This window comes from Rhinopithecus bieti, unplaced genomic scaffold (genome assembly GCF_001698545.2).
Source record: "Rhinopithecus bieti isolate Rb0 unplaced genomic scaffold, ASM169854v2 scaffold_13400, whole genome shotgun sequence".
Classification (NCBI taxonomy): Eukaryota; Metazoa; Chordata; class Mammalia; order Primates; family Cercopithecidae; genus Rhinopithecus; species Rhinopithecus bieti.
The window spans coordinates 3276696-3297266 of NW_016807991.1; the positions used below are offsets into that span (position 1 = coordinate 3276696).

The 20571-nt window shown below is 48.9% G+C and overlaps 1 protein-coding gene and 1 pseudogene across 1 annotated transcript; both read left to right on the top strand.

Moving 5' to 3' along the window:
• Nucleotides 1–2: 2 nt before the first annotated feature.
• KCTD2 (potassium channel tetramerization domain containing 2) lies at nt 3–19356 on the top strand (the record flags this gene model as incomplete). The annotated part of the gene is made up of 6 exons (XM_017884591.1): nt 3–191; nt 1821–1929; nt 5592–5683; nt 13456–13551; nt 15593–15718; nt 16472–19356. Coding segments are annotated over 6 exons (642 nt in total), but the record flags the coding sequence as incomplete, so codon positions are not given.
• The window catches only part of LOC108537324 (tripartite motif-containing protein 65-like), a 19132-nt pseudogene continuing 16378 nt past the window's right edge, over nt 17818–20571 (top strand).

A 20571-nucleotide genomic window follows, 5' to 3' on the forward strand; every position in this document is an offset into this window, starting at 1 on the left:
CCATCGCGCAGCCGCTGGAGCCGGGTCCCGGACCACCCGAGCGGGCAGGGGGCGGCGGCGCGGCCCGCTGGGTCAGGCTGAACGTGGGAGGCACCTACTTCGTGACCACCAGACAGACCTTAGGCCGCGAGCCCAAGTCATTCCTCTGCCGCCTCTGCTGCCAGGAGGACCCGGAGCTGGACTCAGACAAGGTGTGCCCCGCCCTCGGGCGCGCCCCCGGGCCTTCGGACCCCCTGGTTTCTCCTAGATCAGTCCCCAGAGTCCGGAGAAACGCTCCTCACAGGCAGCCCCCCTCAGGCCGGGCCCCCATCCTCCCCCTGCTTCCCACACTACCCGCAGGGGCCTCAGAGGGACCTCCCTCTCCCCTTCTCCCATGCTGAGGCATACTCCGACTTTCTCCCCGACCCCGCCCTTCGTTCTCGGAGACTCCTTCCCACACTGCGCCCACCCGCACCCACGAGAACGCACTCCACACCCCTTCTCCATATTCTCTACCCCTGACATCCCACTGAGATATGCATGAGTTTTCCCTGGCTCCTCTTCAGCCCCCCACTGCCGGTGCCAGATGCATCCAGAACTGGGTCAGGGTGAGCTCAGGCATCCTTGTAGCTTTCTCAGACTCCCTCTCGGACCCCTCTGCCAAGTTGGGCTTCAACAGCTGCAGGAAGCGCTTCTTGTGATGTCACAGTGCTTTCCTATAGTCCTGGTCGCAGAACTTTTATCTGGTAACAGTCACTGGTTTAGGTCCATGTTTAGATCAAATGCGTTTTTTGGAAAGACGTTACCGTTTGCCGCTGCAAATCTAGGCTAAGACAGAAGGAAAATGAAAATTTTCCCGGGAAAATTTTAGGCACGATGCATGGCTGCTAACCGAAGGTTTGAGAGGTGACAAGACACTTCAACCATTTCTAGTTTGAACAGTGTCAATTTATTTTTAACTTTACGTGTTCACCTTTAAGTTCGCTACTTAAAGGCACTGACCATAACTCACACTATCTTATATGCCGTGTAGCACTCAGCTGGTCACCTCAAAACAGAGCTGGAGTTGCATAAACATTTGTTTTCGTTTATTCCTCTCCTCTAAGAAATCTCAGATTGATGGAAACCTATCCTGCCCTAACTTTAAAGAGATTTCAAAACCTTTGCTTATAAAGGGATTATTTTTATCTACCCTATATCCTCCTTGTGGTAATAGAAGCCAGTTTCTTCTTGTTCCTTTTACTGTAAAGATGAGTAGGATTAAAGCTGCTCAGAGCCAAGTCCTGGCAGTACCAAGCTTCCTCTGGGCACAGAGCTGGGGTGTGTGAGATTACAGCTGGCAGTGCAGACTCCCACTGATGTTGGCCTTGAGCTCAGCAGCATTGCCAACTACACAGAGGTTTTCTTGGAATTAGGAATGCAGTTCAGAGGCAGTGGAAAAGTCAGAATGTCCATCTCAAGCAAATATTTCAGTTACTCAGCTATGGCATTTTCTCCCTTTCTTAATAACAAACACCCTACAAAAGAATATTTGTCACCGTAATTATTGTCCAGCCAAAGATTTCGAATCCCAGCAAGTAAGTAAACACTTAAATGAGTATGACTGTTTGTAACACCCTACCTAAGGTGATCTTAATGTACAAGACACATAAAGCTAGCTTTCTTACCAGTAGTTTATGATAAGCAAATGTGTAGCAAAACTTGCCATCACTAAAGTCTTTTTTAGCTGATTAAATGAATTCTTGTCTTGGGGCACTGACAAAGATGGTGAAACCCTGCCCTGCCTTTGTTTAAAATACTCCTCAAAACTCCACAATGATACCCTTGTGTTTGGTTGGCAGGATGAGACAGGGGCATATCTGATTGACAGGGACCCCACCTACTTTGGTCCTATCCTAAACTACCTCCGCCATGGGAAACTCATCATTACTAAGGAGTTGGCAGAAGAAGGTAAGAGCACTGTTTGCATTGGGGATTTTCAAAATGCAAGTAGAATCTTTAAAATTGTTTTACAGATTTAAATTTTGTTTGAGATTTTCATCAAACTCATGTGTAGGTATAGTTCCAAGTTTATGAAACTGAGCAGAAACTACCAGTCTTGTCTGAGGGAGTCATGATTAAGGAAGCCTCCTTAGGCTTTGTTCAGCTTCCTGGGTGAGAAGGAAGATAAGTAGCTTAGCTTTGCAGATAACTTCAGGAGTTCTTCCCGAATCTCCAGAATTGTCATGATCCTTTTTTTTTCTTTTTTTTTTTTTTGAGATGGAGTCTCGCTCTGTCGAGGCTGGAGTGCAGTGGCGCGATCTCAGCTGCCTGCAACCTCCACCTCCCGGCTCATGCCATTCTCCCGCCTCAGCCTCCCAAGTAGCTGGGACTACAAGTGCCCACCACCAAGCCCAGCTAGTTTTTGTATTTTTAGTAGAGGCGGGGTTTCACCGTGTTAGCCAGGATGGTCTTGATCTCCTGACCTTGTGATCCGCCCGCCTCGGCCTCCCAAAGTGCTGGGATTACAGGCGTGAGCCACCGCACCCGGCCATCACGATCCTTTTTTTACAGTTATTTGTGTGCAGTGAGTGTCTGTAGTCTGAAGAAGCAAGACATCTCTGACATTCAGTTATTTATAGTTTTAATTTTGGTTTGAACTCGCAGTAGTACAAAAATAATAAAGGCTTGGCCTCATTTATTTTCAGACTCTGGCCTCATGATACCCTGTAAATGTTTGCAACTGACCTAATTCATTCTCTAGTTCATTGTCAGGTGTATCATCACTTGCCTCATCTTTTTGGTTTGTAGGGCATTGGGACTGTAAGTGGGGCCAGTCTACTTTCTACAAGTCTTGGCGTGGTCCCACTAAAGGCATTCGGTTGTAAAGGGGACTGTCCCTAAATCCAGGGCACCCTGATCTGGGAGCTTTGGCTCTGAGTAAGAAAGCTTGTAATGGTTGTGCTAGTTAATGAAGTGACTACACAACAACTCTGTGTCAGCCAGTAGAAAGAGGAATTGCTCTCTCTTTTTTTAAATGTCCCTTTTTAAACAATATTTCAAATACATACAAAACTAGTGGGAATAGTACAGTGAATTCCATGCATCCACTATCCAGCTTCAACAATTATCAACTCGCGGGTAGTCTTATTTCTTTTTCTAATTTTTGTGGGTGCATAGTAGGTGTATATATTTATGGGGTATGGGGTACATGAGATTTTCTTTTTTTTTTTTTTTTGAGACGGAGTCTCGCTCTGTCGCTCAGGCTGAAGTGCACTGGCGCAATCTTGGCTCACTGCAACCTCTGCCTCCCCGGTTCAAGAGATTCTCCTGCCTCAGCCTCCCAAGTAGCTGGGATTACAGGCGTGCGCCACAACACCCAGCTAATTTTTTTTTTTTTTTTTTTTTTTTTTTTTTAGAGACAGAGTCTCGCTCTGTCCACAGCACCACAAAGGCTGGGAGTGCATGTGGCCGGATCTCAGCTCATGCAGGCTCCGCCTCCCGGGTTCACAGCCATTCTCCTGCCTCAGCCTCCCGAAGTAAGACTTGGGATTCTACACAAGGCGCTCCGCTACCCCGCCCGGCTAGTTTTTTGTATTTTTTTTTTTTTTTTAGTAAGAGATGGGGTTTCACCAGGTGTTAGCCAGGATGATCCTATATCTCCCTGACCATCATGATCCACCCCGTCTCAGCCTCCCAAAGTGCTGGGATTACAGGCCTTGAGCTACCGTGGCCCCAGGCCAATTTTTTGTATTTTTTAGTAGAGACGAGATTCATCGTGTTAGCCCAGGTATGGTCCTCAAACTATCGTGTTTCTCTATCGGTCTGTGGTCTCTAACTCCTGACCGTCGTGGATTCCGCTCCGCTTCTCGGCTCTCTCAAATGTTGCTGGGATTACAGGTGTTTTTTTTTTTTCCCAGACAGAGTCTTCCTCTGTCGCCCAGGCTGGAGCGCAATGGCACAATCTCAGCTTACTGCAACCTCTACCTCCTGAGTTCAAGCGATTTTCCTGCCTCAGCCTCCCGAGTAGCTGGGATTACAGGTGCACACCACCACGCCTGGCTAATTTTTTTATTTTTAATAGAGACGGGGTTTCACCATGTTGGTCAGGCTGTTCTCAAACTCCTGATCTCGTGATCCACCCACCTTGGCCTCCCAAAGTGCTAGGATTACAGATGTGAGCCACCACGCTCAACCGGTTTTTTTTTTAATCATATTTGCATTGTCCTTCATTCTCTCTTCCCCCCTCCCTACCCCCATCCTCTTGCCTCTCCCACCACAGTTCTTATTTCTGAACTATTTGAGAATAGATTGCAGATTTCACCCCTTAATATTTGTATATATTTCCCAAGAGCAAGGATATTCTCTTATGTAACCACAGACAGTACAGGTATCAAACTCAGGAATTTTAATATTGATGCTTTTCTCTACAGCTTATATTGCAGTTTTGTCAATTATCCTAATCATGGCCTTTATAGCAAATTTGTTCCTATAGGATCACACATCTCATAGTTGTCCTAAGGTCTTTGAGTTCATTTAGCATGCAAGTCTTTCAGTTGTTGCCATTTATATTGTTCAAATGATTAGCATCCTATTAATTTTGGCCCACATAAATTTGTACACACACTTCCACTCCCCACCCCCAGTCCTTTTGAGGGCAAATTGGACAAAAATATCAACTTCAGGAGGTGTCAATGTGACTAGTTCCAGGAACTAGGTGACATATGGGAAAAGTGTCCTACAGCTAATGGGCAGGTGCCAGGTAGGGAAAGGAGGGTTGAAATGGAGCGAGCAGAACCTACCCTGGCGTTTGACTAATTTATTTTGGAGAAAAGGTCATGGGTTTACCGAAAATAGCAAACAGATATTTCCTAGCAGAAGGAGAGAGATTAGATTTGCATTTAAATAATGCAGTTTTTAGGCCGGGATCTGTGGCTCATGCCTGTAATCCCAACACTTAGAAGGCCAAGGTGGGCAGGTCACTTGAGGTCAGGAGTTCGAGACCAGCCTGGCCAACATGGCAAAACCCTGTCTCTCCTAAAAATAAAAAAATTGGCCAGGAGCGGTGGCTCATGCCTGTAATCCCAGCACTTTGGGAGGCCGAGGCAGATGGATCACGTGAGGTCAGGAGTTCAAGACCAGCCTGGCCAACATGATGAAATCCTGTCTCTACTAAAAATACAAAAAATTAGCCTGACGTTGTGGCAGGCGCCTGTAATCCCAGCTACTCGGGAGGCTGAGGCAGGAGAATCGCTTGAACACAGCAGATGGAGGTTGCAGTGAGCCAAGATCATGCCATTGCACTCCAACCTGGGCAACAAGAGTGAAACTCTGTCTCCGGCGGGGGGCGGGGGGAATACAAACATTAGCCGGGCGTGGTGGTGCATGCCTGTAGTCCCAGCTACTCGGGAGACTGAGGCAAGAGAACCATTTGAACCCAGGAGACGGAGGTTGCTATGAGCCAAGACGCACCACTGAACTCCAGCCTGGGCGACACAGTAAGACTCCATCTTAAAAAATAAATAAATAGATAAATAAGCAGTTTTTAGCAAGCATGTAACCTTCAGCCTCTCCTTGGTGTTTTTCTGGCAAACTCTCGCACCTATCTGACTGCAGTTTGGTCCTTGTTCCAGGTGTGCTGGAGGAAGCGGAGTTTTACAACATCGCGTCACTTGTGCGGCTGGTTAAGGAAAGGATACGGGACAATGAGAACAGAACGTCACAAGTAATGTGTTTGGAACTGTTAAGGAGGGATGTCTCAAGTGGGCCTCTGTCGGTCGGTCTGTGATTTGAAAAGGATGCCTTTCCCCTTAGAGCTGAAGGTCTGTGTGGAACACCGTTTGCAGCGCAGGGAATGCACACTCAGCAATACGGCACAGGAGAAAACAAGAAGAAACCACAAAGAAAACAGAATAGGCTTATGTCCCGATAGAATGAGAAGATTGTTGCTGCTCACGCATGGCAGGAGGAGGTGCCCAGGGCACTTTAGGTCCAAAACCTGTTCTCTCAGCCCGAGTATGTCTCCCTTCTAAAGACCATAGAGGTCTTGATTCCACCTGTTAGCTGCTTTTTTTTTTTTTTTTTTTTTTGAGACGGAGTCTCACTTTGTCTCCCAGGCTGGAGTGCAGTGATGCGATCTCGGCTTACTGCAACTTCCACCTCCCATGTTCAAGCAATTCTCCTGCCTCAGCCTTTCATGTAGCTGAGATTACAGGCGCCGGCCACCACGTGCGGCCAATTTTTGTATTTTTTTTTTTTTTTTTTTTTTTTTTTTGGTAGAGACGGGATTTCACCATGTTGGTTGGACTGGTCTGGAACTCCCGACCTCAGGTGATCCGCCTGGGATTACAGGCTTGAGCCACCGTGCCCAGCTTGGCCGCTCTTTATGGATATGAGCCTTTAGCATGTGATTGAGTCACATACAGCTCTTGTGAGCCACTTGAAACCAGTCTCATGGGGCAGGCTTTAGCAGCTGCTTGTGAACCATGGTTTTTTGTTTTGTTTTGTTTTGGTTTGGTTTTTTTGAGATGGAGTCTCACTCTGTCCACCGGGGGGCAGTCTTGGCTCACTGCAAGCTCCGCCTCCTGGGTTCACGCCATTCTCCTGCTTCAGCCTCCTGAGTAGCTGGGACTACAGGCTCCTGCCACCGTGCCCGGCTAGTTTTTTGTGTTTTTAGTAGAGACGAGGTTTCACCGTGTTAGGATGGTGTTGATCTCCTGACCTCATGATCCACCCACCTCGGCCTCTTGAAGTGCTGGGATTACAGGAGTGAGCCACTGCGCCCAGCCTGAGCCATGCTTCTAAGAACATGATATCAAGCTGCTCTTTGTTGTTGTTGTTGTTTTTTGAGACGGAGTCGCGCTCTGTGGCCCAGGCTGGAGTGCAGTGGCCGGATCTCAGCTCACTGCAAGCTCCGCCTCCCAGGTTCACGCCATTCTCCTGCCTCAGCCTCCCGAGTAGCTGGGACTACAGGCGCCCGCCACCATGCCCGGCTAGTTTTTTGTATTTTTTTAGTAGAGACGGGGTTTCACCATGTTAGCCAGGATGGTCTTGATCTCCTGACCTCGTGATCCACCCGTTTCAGCCTCCCAAAGTGCTGGGATTACAGGCTTGAGCCACTGCACCCGGCCCCCAAGCTGCTCTTTATGATGGCGGGTAGAGGGGGAACAAGGTCTCACTCTCGTTGCCCAGGTTGGAGTACAGTGATCAAAGCTCACTACAGCCTTGACTTCCCAGGCTCAGGTGATTTTCCTACCTCAGCCTCCCGAGTAGCTGGGACTATAGGTGCAAGCCACCACAACTGGCTATTTTTTTACGTTTTGGGTAGAAACAAGCCTTGTTGGCCAGGCTGGTCTCAAACTCCTGAACTCAAGCAATCCGCCCACCTCATCCTCCCAAAGTTCTGGAATTACAGGTGTGAGCTACTGCACCTGGTCTTGATTCTCATACTAACTCAGATACAGTAACAAGAGTGAAAGGGAATTTGCCCACCTAGTTAGAGGAAAGAAAGATGTTAGGGCACATCTATTTCACATCCTGCCGTTCGTCATATGTTTGCCATGTGTTTGAATGGCCATAATAGCTTCTATTTGACCCTTGGGATCCTGTAAGTAATTGAAAGTCCTTGCCCTCAAGAAGCTTGAAGTTGGCCGGGCACGGTGGCTCAAGCCTGTAATCCCAACACTTTGGGAGGCCAAGATGGGCGGATCACGAGGTCAGAAGATCGAGACCATCCTGGCTAACACGGTGAAACCCTGTCTCTACTAAAAATACAAAAAAATTTGCTGGGCGTGGGTGGCGGGCGCCTGTCGTCCCAGCTACTTGGGAGGCTGAGGCATGAGAATCGCTTGAACCCAGGAGGCAGAGCTTGCAGTGAGCCGAGATCACGCCACTGCTCTCCAGCCTGGGCGACAAGAGAGACTCCGTCTCAAAAAAAACAGAAGCAGCAGCTTGAAGTCTAGCAAGAAAATAGACTCTCTCTTTCATGCGATTAAACTGTTTGAAGAAACTGCGACTACAGAGTTAACAGTAAGAGGGCAGAGTGGTGCTCCACCGTGACTACCTGTCTTGTAGCATAATTGCCTCTTTTCCCATCAGATACTGGTGGTAGATGCTTTAGATATAATCTACTGCAGCACAGAATTTTCCTGCCATTAAGAAGGCGGGAAAATTATTCTTTTTTTTTTTTTTTTTTTTTTGAGATAGTCTCGCTCTGTCACCCAGGCTGGAGTGCAGTGGCATGATCTTGGCTCACTGCAAACTCTGCCTCCCAGGTTCAAGCGATTCTCATACCTCAGCCACCTGAGCAGCTGGGATTACAGGTGTGTGCCACAACGCCTGGCTGATTTTTGTATTTTTAGTAGAGATGGGTTTCTCCATATTGGCCAGGCTGGTCTTGAACTTCTGGCCTCAAGTGATCCACTTGCCTCAGCCTCCCAAAGTGCAGGGATTACAGACATGAGCCACCATGCCTGGCATAAGTTTACTTTTTTTTTCTTTTTTTTTTGAGACGGAGTCTCGCTCTGTCCACCAGGCTGGAGTGCGGTGGCGCTATCTCGGCTCACTGCAAGCTCCGCCTCCCGGGTTCCCGCCATTCTCCTGCCTCAGCCTCCCGAGTAGCTGGGACCACAGGCGCCCGCCACGGCGCCCGGCTAACTTTTTTGTGTGTTTTTAGTAGAGACAGGGTTTCACCGTGGTCTCGATATCCTGACCTTGTGATCCGCCCGCCTCGGCCTCCCAAAGTGCTGGGATTACAGGCGTGAGCCACCGCGCCCGGCCAAGTTTACTTTTAAAAGTAAAGAATAATGCCTTGCTCTTTCTCTGTTAGACTTCATATATCAAAGTTTTCTGGCTCTAGGTCAGGCACGGTGGCTCATGCCTGTAATCCCAGCACTCTGGGGAGGCTGAAGAGGACAGATCACTTGAGGTCAGGAGTTCAAGACCAGCCTGACCAACATGATGAAACCCTGTCTACTGGCTAGGCACGGTGGCTCACGCCTGTAATCCCAGCACTTTGGGAGGCTGAGGTGGGTGGATCACCTGAGGTCGGGAGTTCAAGACCAGCCTGACAAACATGGAGAAATGCCGTCTCTACTAAAAATACAGAGTTAGCCGGGGTGGTGGCATATGCTTGTAATCCCAGCTACTCAAGAGGCTGAGACAGGAGAATCACTTGAACCTGGGAGGAGGAGGTTGCAGTGAGTCGAGATCACGCCATTGCACTCCAGCCTGGGCAACAAGAACGAAACTCTGTCTTTAAAAAAAAAAGAGGCCGGGCGCAGTGGCTCAAGCCTGTAATCCCAGCACTTTGGGAGGCCGAGGCGGGCGGATCACGAGGTCAGGAGATCGAGACCATCCTGGCTAATACGGTGAAACCCCATCTCTACTAAAAAAATACAAAAAACTAGCTGGGCGAGGTGGCGGGCGGCTGTAGTCCCAGCTACTCCGGAGGCTGAGGCAGGAGAATGGCGTGAACCCGGGAGGCGGAGCTTGCAGTGAACTGAGATCTGGCCACTGCACTCCAGCCTGGGCGGCAGAGCGAGACTCCGTCTCAAAAAAATATAAAATAAAATAAAATAATAAAAAATAAAAAAAAAAGAAACCCTGTCTACTGAAAACACAAAAGTTGGCTGGGTGCGGTAACTGGTGTCTGTTATCCCAGCTACTCGGGAGGCTGAGGCAGGAGAATCACTTGAACTGAGATAGCGGAGGTTGCAGTGAGCTGAGATGGCATCACTGCACCCCAGCCTGGGCAACAGAGGGAGAGTCCATCTCAAAGAAAAAAAATTTTCTGGGTCTAAATGGAATATTTGGATGAATAACTGACACTAATGATGAAAAATTAACTCTTTTGTCCACTTTATCTCCAGCAGTTTGCAAAGGTGAAGAGAAGGGTTGATTCGTTTAGTTTTCTTCCATCTAGCAGATGAAAAAAAGGAACATGAAAGGCTCCTTTTTGATGTTCAAAGGTGGCTTTGTAGTTGGTTTGCAGATTACCACTTGAAATGTGATCCAGTATCACCAATCTCTATGCTATCTTAGGTTGACATGGTGTCTTTCACTGTTGTAGATATTTAATAGTTTAGACATTTTGGTAATCTAGCCTTATCCTCAATTTCCCACATTCTAAAAAAAGTGATTGCTTACTATAGATTTTGATGGTCCCATGAATTATGTAATTTGAAATGATTCAAGTCATGGTACCTGAGCATTCTCCCTTCTTCGTCATTAGCTAATTCCTAGAGAGCATTATAAGATTTCTGTTTGATGACCACAATTAAATTAATTAGTCTTCTAGATTCTGAAGGCTTGTGGATTTATACCCCGTTGGAAACTTTTTTGTTCTAGGAATGTCGAGACCTTTTTGATGTTAACTGTCTTTCCATCTGTCCTTGTTATGTAGTGAAACTGAGAAATGGATTTCATGTTATTCAGAGACACCCTCTTTTGTACTTGTTGTACATGACTCTTTAAGATGAAGTTGGCCGTGTGTGGATTTTCATTTTGTTTCATTTTGTATTTTTCTTTATTTTTTTGTGTGTGGATTTTCAAACCTGTTACCTCCTAGAGCTTACCCATAGCCCTCACACAGGCAGCGTTCAAGCCGAGCCCAAGATGTGGGCCTCAGCCCGACCTTCGGTTTCATGACCTCTTAAGCTCTTAGTGGCTGCCGCCTAACTACTTTCCTTAGAGTCTCGCTGTGTTGACCAGGCTGGAGTGCAGTGGCACAATATCGGCTCACTGCAATCTCTGCCTCCTGGGTTCCAGCGATTCTCCTGCCTCAGCCTCCCGAGTAGCTAGATTACAGGCGTGCACCACCATGCCCAGCTAATTTTTGTATTTTTAGTAGAGATGGGGTTTCCCCACGGCCGGGCGCGGTGGCTCATCAAGCCTGTAATCCCAGCACTTTGGGAGGCCGAGACGGGCGATCACGAGGTCAGAGATCGAGACCATCCTGGCTAACATGGTGAAACCCCAGTCTCTACTAAAAATTACAAAAAAATTAGCCGCATGGGCGGGGCGCCTTGTAGTCCCAGCTGCTCGGGAGGCTGAGGCAGGAGAATGGCGTGAACCTTGGGAGGCAGGAGCTTGCCAGTGAGCCGAGATCCTTTGCCACTGCACTCCAGCCTGAGCGACAGAGCAAGACTCCGTCGCAAAAAAAAAAAAAAAAGAATGGGGATTTCCCCCATGTTGGCCACGCTGGCCTCAAACTCGTGCCCTCAGGTGATCCACCTGCCTCAGCCTCCCAAAATGCTGGGATGACAGGTGTGAGCCACCATACCCAGACTCCTATTTATTTTATTTTATTTTATTTTATTTTTTTGAGATGAAGTCTCGATGTGTCACCCAGACTGGAGTGCAGTGGCACAATCTCGGCTCACTGCAAGCTCCGCCTCCTGGGTTCATGCCATTCTCCTGCCTCAGCTTCCTGGGACTATAGGCGCCCGCCACCACACGCGGCTAACTTTTTGTACTTTTAGTAGAGATGGGGTTTCACTGTGTTAGCCAGGATGGTCTCGATCTCCTGACCTAGTGATCCGCCTGTCTCGGCCTCCCAAAGTGCTGGGGTTACAGGTGTGAGCCGCCGCGCCCAGCCTCCTATTTCTTAAAATAGTATTTTTTGTAGGTGATTGATCTTGGTGCATTTGAGAGCACAAGTGGTTTACTTTGGGAGAGAGGAAAAAGAGGCAATATAATAGCATCTTAAATACCTGGGACTTGGACAGATGTTGCCAACATCACAGATCTTTTGTGATAATATGAATTTTGTACTTATACAATTGGTTTCTAAAATATGTGGTTAGAACCAATTAAAATCTTCAGAGGATATGTCCTGTATGTAATATGGAAGGAAATCTTTAAAATCCTTAGTACTTTGGTTAATGATAGTTATACCTCTTTTTTTTTTTCTTGCTCTGTCGTTTAGGTTGGAGTGCAATAGCCGGTCTCAGCTCACCACAACCTCTGCCTCCAGGTTCAAGCAATTCTCCTGCGTCGGCCTCCTGAGTAGCTGGGATTACAGGCGCGCGTCACCTCACCCGGCTAATTTTTTGTGTTTTTAGTAGAGATGGGGATTCACCATGTTGGCCAGGCTGGTCTCGGAACTCCGAACCTCAAGTGATCCGCCCACCTCTGTCTCCCAAAGTGCTGGGATTATAGGCGTGAGCCACTGCGCCCGATGATAATTATACCTCTTTTAGAAAAAATACAGCATTGTTAGCTGGGCGCGGTGGCTCATACCTGTAATCCCAGCACTTTGGGAGGCCGACATGGGTGGATCGCCTCAGGTCAGAAGTTCACGACCAGCCTGGCCAACATGGCAAAACCCCATCTCCACTAAAAATACAAAAAATTGGCTGGGCACGGTGGCTCATGCCTGTAATTCCAGCGCTTTGGGAGCCCAAGGCCAGATCACCTGAAGTCAGGAGTTCGAGACCAGCCTGGCCAACATGGTGAAACTCCGTCTCTACTAAAAATACAAAAATTAGCTAAGCGTGGTGGTGGGCGCCTGTAATCCCAACTACTTGGGAGGCTGAAGCAAGAGAATCAATCGCTTGAACCCAGGAGGCAGAGATTGCAGTAAGCTGAGATGGCACCACTGCACTCCAACCTGGGCAACAGAGAAAGACTCTGTCTCAAAAAAAAAAAAAAAGGAAAAAAGAAATACAGTAATTAGCTGGGTGTAGTGGCACATGCCTGTAATCCCAGCTACTCGGGAGGCTGAGGCAGGAGAATTGCCTGAACCCAAGAGGTGAAGACTGCAGTAAGCCGAGATCGTGGCATTGCACTGCAGACTGGGCAACAGAGTGAGACTCCGTCTCAAAAATAATAATAAGGCTGGGTGCGGTGGCTCATGCCTATAATCTCAGCACTTTGGGAGGCCGAGGCAGGTGGATCATGAGGCCAGGCGTTCAAGACCAGCCTGGCCAACATGGTGAATCCCCGTCTCTACTAAAAATACAAAAATTAGCCAGGCGTGGTGGTAGGCACCTGTAATCCCAGCTATTCAGGAGACTGAGGCAAGAGAATCGCTTGAACCCGGGAGGCGGAGTTGGAGTGAGCCGAGATCGCGCCACTGCACTCCAGCCTGGGTTACAGAGTGGGACTGTGTTTTAAAAAATAATCATAATAAATAATTTTACCTTATTTTTGACTTGGGGAAATGGATTAAATCTAAGTTTGTCGGCATAGTTGCTCAGTCATTCATACCTCTGAAGTTCAGAATTATTGTACCTTTTTTTCTTTCATTCCTTGGATATGTTTTATTGAAAAGCCACAGTATGCTGGCTTGTGGCCTTTTAAAAGAAAACATTTTTTAAAGAGAAGGGAAAAAAAACACCACAGTACTATTTGTAAAAGGAGATAGTGGGTGGCTGCCAAGAAAAGATTTCCAAGCAAACTCCTTTTCGGTGTTTATTCATTTGAAGAGCCTCCTTGGGGCAGCTGCAAACTGTGGTGTCCTTGGTGCTGTTCTCAGTCTGCGCCTGGTCATTGCAGGGCCCCGTGAAGCACGTGTACAGAGTCCTGCAGTGTCAGGAAGAAGAGCTCACGCAGATGGTGTCCACGATGTCTGACGGCTGGAAATTCGAACAGGTACATCTCTTACAGAGCAGCAATCCCAGGTCCCGTTCAAGGGGTCTGCAGCTCTTCAAACAATCACTGTAGATGGCCAATTAATAACCTTGGGAGATGGGTAGGGCCAGGTGGGATCCTGTTCCAAAACATGGGCAAAGAGCCATTTGGTGGCCACTGCTGCCCTAGTGGTATGTGAGGAGTTGGGGGAACAGAGGAGCATCATGTCTTAGCTTCACGCCCAGACTTTTCAGGGGAGCCCATGAGCGATTTAGGCTTGAAGTGCCTCAAAGGCTTTGGTTTTTGTTCCCTCACAGAGATTGTAGAATGAGTCCCTAAAGGAGACTGGGATTCGACAACAATCCTTCCATTTCTTTTCCCCGGGTCAAAACTTTTTGCTTCTGAATGTCTGTGTAATCCACCACGAAGAACTTGGTGAACAGCTGTGCTAGGAAGGATCAGGCGCCATGGGAAGTGTGGCGCCGCCGCTTCCCCCACTTCTCTCCGCCTCGGGCTTACGATTGAGCTATCAAAACAAAGCTAGGACAGTTGGAGCTTCACTGTTTTCCTCCAGTAGATGGCAGACTTGTTAAATTGTCTGTTGCCTTCAAAACACAGGAAGGCCAGAGAGAACAGAGTAAATATGATTTTATATGGATTATGCCTACTTATATGTAGAGTTTTAAGAGGTCAACAGCTGTCTCACCAGACGCTTACCTTCTAAAAGAAAACTCACACTTTGCATTAATGCTGCTATCTCACAGATCAAATGCAAAGCTGTCTCTGTCCTCAGAGCCCATGGTGATTATTCCTCACAATTAGCTTCCACCACAGAATCCACTCTGCCTGTGTCTGTCAGCCTGGTTCTTACTGGGCATGGGTTGTAAAACGTTGCCAAGAGTTTAATGCCCTCCACCCCAGAAGTATTTTTCCTAATATGTGCTCTTAAGCAAAGGATTTTTTTAATGTATTCTTTGTGAAACTAAAATGAATACTTTCTTGTTGCATTTCTCATCTTACTACATTTCTCATCTTATTACTATTCTGTGGGAAGATGGAGGGTGTTCTCATTGCCTCCCTTCTGGATGAGGAAGTTAGTTTCAGGCGGCCGGAGGCACCCCCAGCCCCATCCTACTGCAGTCAGCCATGTCGCCCACATGAGGCCTCGCCTGCTCACTGGGACGCCCTCATCCTCTGCCTGAGCTGCTCCCCTGCATGTGTATTTCCTCTTTAGAATTAAATTCTGAATTCTATACTCCAAAAAAGTTGAAAGTACCAGCATGCTGGGCACGGTGGTTCACACCTGTAATGTTGGCACTTTAGGAGGCCATGGTGGGAGGATCGCTGGAGTCCTGGAGTTTGGAGACCAGCCTGGGCAACATAGTGAGACCCCACTTCTCTATTAAAAATAAAAGAATTAGCCAGGCATGGTGGCACACACCTGTAGTCCCAGCTACTCAGGAGGCTGACGTGGGAGGATCACTTGAGCTCAGGAGGTGGAGGCTGCAGTGAGCTGTGATTGTGATTGCACCACTGCACTCCAGCTTGGGTGACAGAGCTAGACCATGTCTGGAAATAAAAAGTACCAGCAGCATATGACTTCCAGTAGTGGATCAGTGATTGACTTGGTGCTTTCCAGAGCCTCCTGTCTTCTGTCTAGGGCTTCTGCTGATAGAGGAGCCAGCTCTGTGTGTGACTGAAGCAAGTGTCCATTGCTTCAGATGTGTTCTGTCTCCCCTGGGTGTGCTCGAGGGGGCGTGGGCGTGTTAATCCTGCCACTGACTGTGGGGGGACTTCAGAGCTTGGGTGAGGGAACAGTGGAGCTCATACTTTTCCTCCTGGGGAGGCCTCACCGATGACGCCCAGATGAAGAACAGGCCCATTTCTCCCCTGGGGCTTTGGTAGTTGCAGGGAACTCATAAAGAGTTAAACCTTTGAGAACCCATAAAGGATAAACCTTTGAGAAGTAAAACAAAAGTTCAGTTGGAGGAGGGGTGATTGTGTAGCACTTTCGTATGTTAAGGTCGCCGTGTGAATGTTCACTGTATTCTTGGTTCATCAGCTCATCAGCATTGGATCTTCCTATAACTACGGCAGTGAGGATCAGGCAGAATTCCTCTGTGTTGTCTCCAGAGAACTAAATAATTCTACCAACGGCATCGTCATAGAGCCGAGCGAAAAGGCGAAGGTAAGGAGCCCCTCCCCCGGGCAGTTGCCTCTGGCTTGCTTGTTCGCACCCCCTCCGTGGGCTTTTCCTGAACTCTTGCTCCTCACTTCTTCCCTGGCCTTCTAGAGCCAGCGTTGCATTTTCCCCTCGTTTTGTTCTTTTTGACTGTTGTAATTTCAATTGGGATTTACGGAGCACTGACAGGTGTTTGTTTAGTTGGGAAATACGAACCTGAAAAGGGTAGACTTTCTCCATCCTCTGCTGAATCAATGAAAAAGAAAAGCTGGTTGCCACTAATTACTACAGGGTAGGATTTCTGAACTCAGACTTGGAAAGTATTTTGCCTTTGTTCTTTAAAACTGTTCTTTTTTCACTGCCTCAGGAGAAAGGGTGTTTTTTTACCTTCATGACTTTTACCTCCCTTAAGTTCCTGGAAAATTCTTTGACAGTGTTTCTTTTCCCTCCACTGTGCACCCTCCTCACACCTCCTACACACACACAGCTTCTAAATCGTGGATACCAGGTAAGCTGGAACCACTTCCTTTCAGTTGGCAAAGCTTTGGTCCAACAGCACATAAGCTTTAGACCCAGCTGTGTCCAGCAAGAGAGTGTTTCACACCAGAAGCACTGCAGGTGAGGCTGAGGCTGCAGTGCCCCTGCTTGCTTTCTGGGATGACAGGACCATCATGCCACTCATCGGGTCCAGTGGAAAGCATCCCCTGACGCCTCTCTCTTTCCGTCAGCCTCAGCGTCTCCCCCATCTCCAACTTTCAGATTCTTCAGGAGAGAGGATCGCGGATGTAAACTAAGACCCCAAAACTCCAGACCTTCAGGAGAGCAGTCAGCAGAGCCCCTCTGTGAAGTGAAACCTCGCTCCTGTCCAGTGACCGAGCCACTGCAAAGCACAGCTGAGCCTGGCCCCCTGTGAAGAAGTGTTCTGGTCAAAACTAAAGGAACTCCCTCCCCACCCGCAGGACTCTGAAGACAGATGCGACTTCTGGCTGCAGAATATACCTTTTCAGAAACCTGCTTTCATTTGCTTAGCCAGTATTAGAACAGATCTTTACAATAGCAACTGGGCTGGGTTCCCAGTCGGAGCCTTTTGGGAATCTGGACGATGAGGACGGAAGGCCTAGCTCCTTGGAAATGGCCTGTACTTTAAGGAAGCTGGAGCAAAGAGGATTGTTCCTGTGCCATGCCATGGTTTCACCCTATGTGTGCCACATTGGATGTTATTAGCTACTTCGGAACACCGTCCCTCCTATGCACCTTCAGAGACCTGCAGCACATGCAAAGGGTTCTAGCTGCAGTTTGTGGAATTGAGGTTTAAGGTAAAACAGAGTTGCCAGAGTACCCCACATTCCCATGAATAGAGCCTCCAAGGAAAGGAGGGATAGAGTGTCCTTTGTTGTGGTTGGAGGTTGGTGATCATTGCCCTGGATTTGGGGCTCCCGGCTGCCACCACATGCAGCTTTGCCTAAGTTTTCTCCAGCAGCCGGGACCCTCTGGAGAGCTTGCTTTCCCTCCAAGAGGAGGTTTGAGACAGGCAGCGTCCTGCACTGAGTCAGACCAGTGGGAGCTGTAGGGAGCTGGTGGAACTGCGCCTGCAGCCTCTTCTTACTCCCCGTTGACCCTGTCTTCCTTCCCTGGCTTTTTCAACTGGACCAAAGATGAAGGCACTTATGGACCCTTTGAGAGCTTGGAGTGGGGAAGGCTGTTTCTTTGAAAGTTGCCAAATGTGTTACGTTGTTGTGTCTTAAAGAGAGAGTTATTTCCGTGACTGTCTCTTGGAAATGCCTTGACTGAATGTGCAATATTTGTGTCTCTTGGTTTCTAACCTTGGCGGACCTGCTTCCCTCTGTACTGTCCCCAGTGGTGTGTATGTATGTACTAGGCAGCCTGGGGACCGCCTGTGTCTCTGACCAACCCCCCACCCCCGTCATTACTTTCTTTTCTGGAGTGCCATGCTGGCGAGGATCCAGATGCGGCAGCACCCTCTTTCGGGCTGCGTCCACAGAGCTTGTGTCCGCACTTTCTCTCCGAGCACGTGGGTCTCGCTGAGCAGTCTGGAATGCGGTGGAGCCAGGGGACCCTGTCCGTCCCTGATAACTTTCAGTAGTATGGCAGATGGCATGGAGAAGGGGAAGGGCTCTGGGGACTGCTCCTTTGAAAGCCTCCTCGAGCCAGGTGCTCCTGGGCACCTTCAGAGGTGATGTCCTCTGTGCTCCACAGCTCACCTGCTTGCCAAGGTGTGTCTGGGTAGTAATTTCTGGAAATGACTACAGACTCTGCCAAATGTCTTTTGAGCTTCTGAACTGACCGTGCCCAGATGGCTTAACTTTTCCCTAGGACCCTCACTCTCCTTGTTTCTCTGTGTCTGTAGCATAGCATAGAACCTGGTATACAGGGGTTTCTGCTGGCGCATCAACGTCTACACATCTACATGCCACATTTTACAGCTGTAAAATGTTAGATGAACTGCCATCCTCAGTAAAAACAGCCACCCCTTCAACAGTCACAGGCATCCATCCAGTTATATCTTTCAGAGAAAAAAAAAAAAAAAGATGTAGCCAAGGAAAGTAGTGATCACGGGAAGGACTGCTCTGAGCCAGGTAGGATGGAAGACTTTGGAAGAGGCGCTCCTTGGCCAGGTCCAGTGAGTAATGTCAGACTGACAGAGGAAAAGCAGCTTGGTTTGCGGCCTCGTGCCCAATCTTGTTGAGGCGCTTGTCCCTGTCTGCTTTCCTGGGGCATGCCTGATCAGCGTGGGCTGGGGCTCCTAGACCAACCCCAGCTTTCTCGTCAGGTTCAGCAAGGAGGCCGGGGTGGGGGGGGGCGCAGACACCAATGTTGAGCACCTCCTGAGGGTGCCGTTTCCTTCATTCCTCTTAGATTCCACAGTTGCCCTCATGAAAAGACTGCTCCTGAGCCCAAAGGCACGTGCTCCGAGAAATAGACAGGAGTGGTATTTCCGCCCTCTCGGAGGGCTGGTGTTCACCAAGTTTCCCTCCTCGCTGCAACCCAATGACACCTGTATTGTTCCAATGCTCTAGGACTCTGGTTTCTTAAGATTTCTGGGAGCGTTGTTCACCCACCCCCTTTAGGAACCAGGCTGGTATTCTTGCTTGAAAGCCTTGTGCCCTCCGAGTGTCTGGCTGATCACGTCAGAGAGGTCTGCGTGTCAGTTTGGGGCTGTCACGTGACCAGTGACCCACACTGTCTGCTGCCCAGTACTGCCAAGTGGGGAGGGTCCTGTCTTTTTCTCTGCCCTGGGTCTGGGACACAGGTAATGCCAGCCAGGCCCAGGAGTGCCCAGCATCCCCCAGCTGATGACACAGTAGCACTGATTCTGTCTTTTCCTCAGAATCTGGCCTTTTTCCGTGGCAATGAGGTGGGGCCCAGCCTCCTCTAAAGTGGCTTTGTTTCTGCACAGTTGTAACTGCTCTTGGGGGTGTCAGTGAGGCCGGGGCAGGGAGCCACGGGATGCTGAGAGAGGAGGCCCGAGAGGACGCCCCACCCTCCAGCGTGGCCTTTGATCCAGACCTTAGGGACGAGGCTGTCACTGGTGGGCACCCTCTGTTCCTGTTCGTGTGTTTGAATAGTCTGAAATGCTGTGACTTTTTTTTGTGAATAAAGATATGAAACAAACTTCTGAATCTTAAGAACTCTGGTGTTTTCCATTACTGTAGTCTCCCGGTTCCCACTGTCACTTCCTGTCGATGGTTCTCTCACGGGTCTCAGGAGATAACTACCTTTCCCACCGGGTCAGCTAACCAAGTCCGTTTCTCCTGCTACTGAAACCGCCAAAGTGGGTATTGGACCTTCTCCCTCCTCTCTTTCATTTTACTGAATCGGAAAAGACCCAGAGAATGCAGAGAAACAGAAGGTGGGACAGATGGGCTGCCCACCAGAGAGCTGGAAAGAGACAAGGGGAGGAGTGTGAGTTTTTTTTTTTTTTTCCCCCGAGATGGAGTCTCTCTATCGCCCAGGCTGGAGTGCAGTGTTGCAATCTCGGCTCACTGCAACCTCTGCCTCCCGGGTTCAAGCAATTCTCCCCCAGCCTGGCTAATTTTTGGATTTTTAGTAGAGACAGTATTTTGCTCTGTTGGCCAGGCTGGTCTCGAACTCCTGACCTCAGGTGATCCTCCCGTCTTGGCCTCCCAAAGTGCTGGGATTACAGGCATGAGCCACTATCCCCAGCCGTGAGATGGTTTTTAAGGGACAAGTCTTTCTGGAGGAGAGTGAGTGACTAGGTACAAGGAAGAGGATGAGTGAGAAACGTTTGGTGACAGCCAACAAACAAGTATTGATCACTTCAGCATCAGCCAGGGCGTGTGGGATCCTCAGAAGGTGTTAGTCCCTTCCGGACAGCACTTTAAGATAGGGAGACAAAATGGACTCATACAGCTTAGTGAATGGGATATGTGGGTGCATCCGTCAGGGTCCAATTGAGAGACCACAGCAGTTGTTAACTGGTAGTGGAGAAAGGACAGCAGTGGACACTGAGGCATCACAGATGTGGGGATTGCCGGGTGCAGTCCTTACTCCTGGGACCTGAGAACAGTGGGAAGACATTGAGATTATTAAAATGGAGATTTGGGCCGGGCACGGTGGCTCAAGCCTGTAATCCCAGCACTTTGGGAGGCCGAGGCGGGCGGATCACGAGGTCAGGAGATCGAGACCATCTTGGCTAACATGGTGAAACCCCGTCTCTACTAAAAATACAAAAAATTAGCCGGGCGTGGTGGCGGGCGCCTGTAGTCCCAGCTACTCGGAGGCTGAGGCGGGAGAATGGCATGAACCTGGGAGGCGGAGCTTGCAGTGAGCTGAGATCGCGCCACTGCACTCCAGCCTGGGCGACACAGCCAGACTCC